The sequence below is a fragment of the Aedes albopictus genome, chromosome 2, assembly GCF_035046485.1.
Source record: "Aedes albopictus strain Foshan chromosome 2, AalbF5, whole genome shotgun sequence".
Classification (NCBI taxonomy): Eukaryota; Metazoa; Arthropoda; class Insecta; order Diptera; family Culicidae; genus Aedes; species Aedes albopictus.
This window is the reverse complement of record NC_085137.1, coordinates 69121367-69127736: the sequence shown is the minus strand read 5'-3', so window position 1 is coordinate 69127736 and position 6370 is coordinate 69121367. Positions and strand designations below refer to the sequence as shown.

Here is a 6370-nt window from a genome sequence, read left to right as displayed (position 1 = left end):
AGATTCCAGATTATGTCCTCGAGGTTCCTATTGCATCAAGCTTCAAACAATGTTCGATTCGGTTGCTTTATTTGTTTTTCGCAAGGCTGCGATAAAATCGGACCACCACTCGTGATTTTTACGCATATTCTAGTACCTGTCGTCATGTGTTCTATTACTGCCCTAAAATGACTCGAACGAAAATCAACTTCTCGATTTTGTTTTGATTCCGTGTTTCGTTTGAATCGTGTCGAACAAAGTGTAGATTTGTTTACAGCCTGTACGCCTGCACGCTTATTTTTCCGCCGGATTTTATCGGAATCAAAAACTAAGGGCCACTGTTCACAAAACTACTGTCTTCCGGCAAATATATTCCATCAAAATGTCCCGCTTCAAAATGGAGTGCGATCCGATAAACTCGCATCGACATCGGCTGGGAAAGGAGCTCGTTTGCATCGAGTACCCGGGTGTCGTGCGCAACCCGGACCGAATGATGGAAACGCTGGGAGGAGCCGCCGAACTCAGTACGGTAAGAAATTGTTGTTTTAACTGAGAGTGGTAGGATTCAGTTGAAATTTTGAGTTTTTTAGGCAATCTGTGCGGAAAAACGTCGACTGGAGTTGCGATTCCGTCCGGAATCGATCTACTCGAAGCCGGCGTTTGGCGATCGGAGTAATAAGACTGGGCTGGTGCTGAGGATCAGAACGCGCCGCAAGCGTTCCCAGCCGAACGAGGTGGAGATCCGCTCGTTAGAAATTGCCGGTCGGGTTGGATTGGTGTTCAAGTTCGAGAGTATGTGTGACTTCCAGCTGTTGCCGGCGTTTCGGAATAAAACTACCACAGCCGTGGAGTGCATGTACGAGCAGTTGGTACCGAAGGGGGCTTCAACGAATGCGTTGGCGGATGATGGGTCGGATAATGTTCCGTACTTTTTGCCGCCGATTACATTCAGCCGATTTGACACGGCTCAAATGAGCATCTTCAAAACGAAGGAAATTCTGGCTGACATGTTGGGTGCCACGGAGAAGGAACGGGCCAGAAGAACCAAGCACGGCATCTATGTTCCGTTTAATTTGACTGACCCGCTACCAACGGAGGCGAATGCCTTGGCACTTGAAACCATCAAGAATAGAAACGTGAAAGAGGAAGTGATTGAGATGGTAACTAAGAAGTTTGAGGAACGGCCAATTTGGACCAAGACGGCCCTCAAGGGAAATCTACAATTGAGCGAAGAGGACATCCGCTATTTGCTTCCGAGCATGGCGTTTTATTTCGTCAATGGCCCTTGGCGAGGAACTTGGGTCCGTTTTGGATACGACCCCCGGAAGTTGTTCGAATCTCGTTACTATCAGTTGCTGGACTTCCGCATTCGGGCCATTGGCGCTATGCACGATAAGGTCAAAGTTAAACGGACGCAAAAACCTATTAGGCCGTGTATGAGATTCTCCAATCCGGCCTCGAACAGTCGCGATCCAAGCAAACTGAGCGTCAATCGGACGGCGGGCAATCAGAGCGATTACGTCTTCTCGATGGACACGCTGCCCCAGGTGCGCATCATCTTCTACCAGTATTGCGACGTTCGGGTCCCCCGGATCCAGCAAATGCTGGAGAAAATCCCGACCCCAACGATGGGAGGAGCGGCCTGTGACGAGAAAACCGGTTGGCTACCGCCCAGGTTCGATGAACAGTGCCGGGACATTCTGACGGACATTGTGCTGACCAATTTCAAGGAGAAGCGAAAGGGCGGCGGGGATCCGACGGCCAGCACCAGTGCCAGCGAGTTCGAGACGGGCGATGAAACCGAGGCGACGACTTTCGACGAGGATGAGGACACGGACTTTGAAGTCGGAGCGGAGAAGTTCGTGAAGCCTGCTCTTAAGTAGAGGTGAATTAAGGACGTCTGAATTTTATCAGGTAATTATTTATGTCTATGAATTACAACCCATCATTTAGGTTTAAAAATCAAAAAATAAGTTAGATAATCTAAAAATTAACTATTGCTTTTGGCTTCTGGGCCGCAACGATATCACGTCCTGTTAATGTAGTGTTGTTAGATGACCTACGTGTAAAGTCATGGTGTTTACTCTTTGTGATGCAGAGGGCCGAATAGAAAGATCTCTATCCAGAGCGATGGCCAGCCATCGCGTGGACCTGTGGCCTGGTCAAAGTTCTGTGAACTTCCTTTACTTCTTTGTTGAAGCTGCGCCGCAATGAGCAGGGGCCTGCCTCTGCTGCGATGTCATGCTGTGTTGCAATGAAACGCTTCTTGTACATTTCTTCCCTTTCACTGGGTAGAGTGTTGCCGACCCATCCCCACTTTCACTCCCGAATTTCTGTCGCTATCGGCTCTTGATAACATCGACGATGGAGATCCAATTGTGAGGCCACCATGCACGAATTGTATACCGCGGGCTTCTATTGATGAAGACCTGTACTACCTAAAGTACATCACACTGTGCTCAATATAATGTTGGGTTAATTTTTGGCCCATTCTTTAATAATATCGTTTCGAGATACCTGATGTTTTATTGGTGGTTTCAATTTTGAAATGCCCAGCAATTTGATGTACAGACCACTGATGATTGCTTTTTTTATTTCTGGAGAAACTTTCCTTGCCAAATCCATAGCAGACTTTTCATATGTCATTCACAAATTATCGACAAGTTTTTTTTTTTGTATTCAAACGCCATCTTTAGCGATCTGCTGGCATCTCCTCACAGGATTCAAATTAATTATTTCGTACATTACTCGTTTATTTTTAACCACTATAGAAAATTTCTGAAAATTTAAAATTGTGATGAACTTTTGAAGGGGAGCAGGACATTGGCATAAAGTCATTTGGTCGTTTGGCATAAGGTCACTTGGCATAGAGCCATTTGGCATAACGGTCATTTGACATAATGGACATTTGGCATAATCGAAATGCACCCTTATTTATTATGCCAAGTATCCATTATGCCAAGTGACCTTATGCCAAACGGCCTTATGCCAAATGACACAGACCCCTTTTGAAGTGCTTCTTCGCACGGCTAAATAATTGGAGTGACAACTTGAATACATCTGATATCATCAATGATGCGTGCCAGATTGTATTATGTACAGGTTTGAAACCGGTAAACTATGTCAAAAAAACAGAATCATGCCGTTCTGCAAAAAATCCAAAAGTCTACAGTAAAGAAACCATCCAAACTTCTGATGAGAATATGGAAAGGATCTATAGTGACGAGTTTGCCAAAGATATATCAATATAATTACAAATTGTTCGAGACTTGAAAATATAAAAACACAATAAAATAGAAAAGATCTTCTCTTTTACGGTTGTGCTACTTTTCCCCGAATGCCGGTTCCCCGAATGGCACTTTTCCCCGAATGACCCATTTCCCCGAATCACACCCTTCTTTATATTATAGGCGGTTCTTTCAAATGCTATTGCTTCTCAGACCTGCTGAAACACTTCTGAATGAAGAATGGTAATATGCCTCCTTCTTTCCATTACTGCTCGTTCTTTCTAGAACAGGGCTGCCCAACGTACGGCCCGCGGGCCGGATCCGGCCCGCGAGGATGTTTTATGCGGCCCGCGGCACGAATGAAGGAAAATAATAGATTTTGGACTTTCAAGTAATATTTTAGAGTATTTTTTTTTCTTTCGCAAGTGTAATTTGATATTTTAGTGCGAATTGATTATACATTCATAAATACGCTCTAAAATATCATCAAATACTTAATTCAATTCACAGATTGTGAGGAATCATCAGATTATGTCAATGGGAAATTTGTTGTAAACTTTTGAGAACATTAACATTGTAAAAAATATAACAGAAACAAAACATCAAACGAATCCGAATTCCAAGAGAGTTTGAAGATTATATTTTTATCATTGGATTTCAGTAAGCTCTCATACAACATAGAAACATTAATAGGATCCAGCGTAGGATTCCTTTTTTAGCCATAGTATCTTTCTTAAACCTAGTAAGACGTTGGGATCAATATGACCCAGCCAGAAACGCTGGACGTGCACTACGCTAGCGTGATGCTCCTATCCTTACATCCTAGGAGGGTTAATAATACTGAAATGAACTCCAACATTCTACAAGAATTCTGATGTATTCATTAAGCACTGAAATTCCATTAGAAACTTAAAGTTTTGAAACAATTCATTCTTATCTTAGGAACTCTAATTTTTATTTTGGGTTGAAATCATTATCTTGAGCAGCATAGTTCTTGAAGTTTGTCATGGTCAAATTTCAATTTCCGGCCTGTCAACTGTTATGGAGTGCTACCTGTGGCCCGCGGCCGTAAAAGGTTGGGCAGGCCTGTTCTAGAACGAAATTGCCCTAACGACATGTCAAATTGTGATCGGTTAACTTTTTGAGCAACCTAGTCAACAACCTTCTCGGGCACCTGTTGTTCACGAGTAGGTTTGTTTTGGTTTGTGTCCGCTCAGCTGCAATCTTCATCGCTTCATCATTTTCCATCTCTGAGACAGACTTCTGAAAATGTTGAAAATCATTTCCTGAAAAGTATTTGAAAGGTTTCAGCTGATTTCAAGATAACGTATGTAACAAAGGCAGGAGTGGCACTCCTAGACGGCAATTGGCTTCTTTAGCGTTGTTGAGATAATTCCATATTCTGAATCTGCATGCCAAACTGAGACGAAATCCAAATTTTCATGAATTTTGGTGCCCGGGAACCTGTTTAAAAATCAATTTGAAGTTTGTATGGGAGCGATTTGTCGAATCTGTTGGAAGAGAATAACCACCGTGCACTCCCTCGTTGCTACCAACAGAGCAAAAACAAAATTTTCACTCATTCCGTTTTTTCCTTTGTACGAATAACACGTTAATAAATCTTTGTTCGTAGTTTAATCGCGTTTATTACCCTTTTTCCTTCGATTAATCCGAGTTATCCCACTATACTCTGCTAGTGGACGTCCGTCAGGTTATGGGCCCAGTGTCGGAAATCGGGAAAAGTGCGGTATCGTCGAGAAATCCGGAAGAAAAAGTAATTTTCCGAGAACTGTTCGCGCGCGATTGAAACGGGAAGATGGCGGACAACGTGAAGGTCGTGTTTCCCAAACTCAGTGGTGCAAATTACTCTTCATGGCAGTATCGAATGCAAACGTTGCTGGAGCGTGACGAGGTTTGGTACGTCATCGTTACTGCGAAACCCGAGGAGCAGGATGCTACGCTGCCGCAGTGGAAGAGGGATGACGCAAAGGCTCGAGCTACTATCGCTTTCTTTGTCGAAGATAGTCAGCTGCGGTTCATTAAGAAATCGACGACTGCGCGAGAAATGTGGGACAATCTAAAAACGTACCACAACAAGGCGACGATTGGGAACCAAGCATCTCTGTTGCGGCAGCTCTGCGCGCTTAGTTTGGAAGAAGGTGGTGACGTCGAGCGGCACATCGAACAAACGGAGGATCTTTTCGAAAAGCTTGATAACGCTGGTGTTGAGCTGCAGGAGTTGCTGAGGATCATTATGCTGCTACGAAGTTTGCCGAGGTCATTTGACAGCTTTGTTACTTCGCTCGAAAATCGTCCCCAGGTCGATTTGACAATGGATTTCGTGATTTCACGACTGCGAGATGAGAATCAGAAGCGAGAGAGCCAGCAATCGTGCGGTGTTGGAGCGGAAAGAGCCATGAAGGTGGATGCGCAGAAACCTAATAAGAAAAAGTGCTATTTTTGCAACCAACCGGGTCACTTCCGCCGCCAGTGCCGGAAATTTCTTGCGGCGAAGAAGAGTGACAAGCCAAGTGAATCGAAACAAGCGACGTCGGACCAACATGCGAAGCAAGCTCAGGCCGAATCAGCACCTGTACAAGTGAGCGACGATACTGTTGTGTATGGTGCGGTTTGTTTTGTTGCAGGAGGAGCAATTGCTGGCGCGTGGACGGTGGATAGTGGCTGTACCTGCCACATGACTAATGATCGGAGTTTCTTCAACGAATTCAAGAAGGACGTCATAGTCGATGTGACTCTAGCCGACGGCACCAAGACTCGGTCGGCCGGCTGTGGATCTGGAGTATTCTTTGGCATTAACGGCGAAGGAAAACGCGTCGCGATCACCTTGGATAACGTATTGTATGTCCCTAACCTGGAAGGTGGATTAATCTCAGTCAGGAAGCTAGCACTGAAGAAGTTCATGGTCACTTTTACGGCAAGCGGCTGTGAAATCCGAACGGCGGGAGGCTCCGTTGTTGCAGTTGGCGAAACGGTGGGTAGCCAGTATAAGCTGAAGGAAGCTGAGGAGTGCCTGGCTGTGAAAGGTAACCACCACGAACAGTGTCAACACACCTGGCACCGCAGAATGGGCCACCGAGACATGGACATCGTAAGTGTGATCAAGAAAAACGACATGGTAAGCGGATTTGAAATTAAAGACTGCG

The 6370-nt window shown here is 44.9% G+C and overlaps 1 protein-coding gene across 1 annotated transcript; it reads left to right on the top strand.

The window, feature by feature from the left end:
• The first annotated feature begins 209 nt into the window (after positions 1-209).
• Positions 210-1953, top strand: LOC109423937 (general transcription factor 3C polypeptide 5). The gene is made up of 2 exons (XM_019699002.3): positions 210-508; positions 570-1953. Exons 1-2 carry the CDS (start codon positions 362-364, stop codon positions 1860-1862), a joined length of 1440 nt encoding a protein of 479 aa, XP_019554547.3. The 5' UTR covers positions 210-361; the 3' UTR covers positions 1863-1953.
• The last annotated feature ends 4417 nt before the right edge of the window (positions 1954-6370 follow it).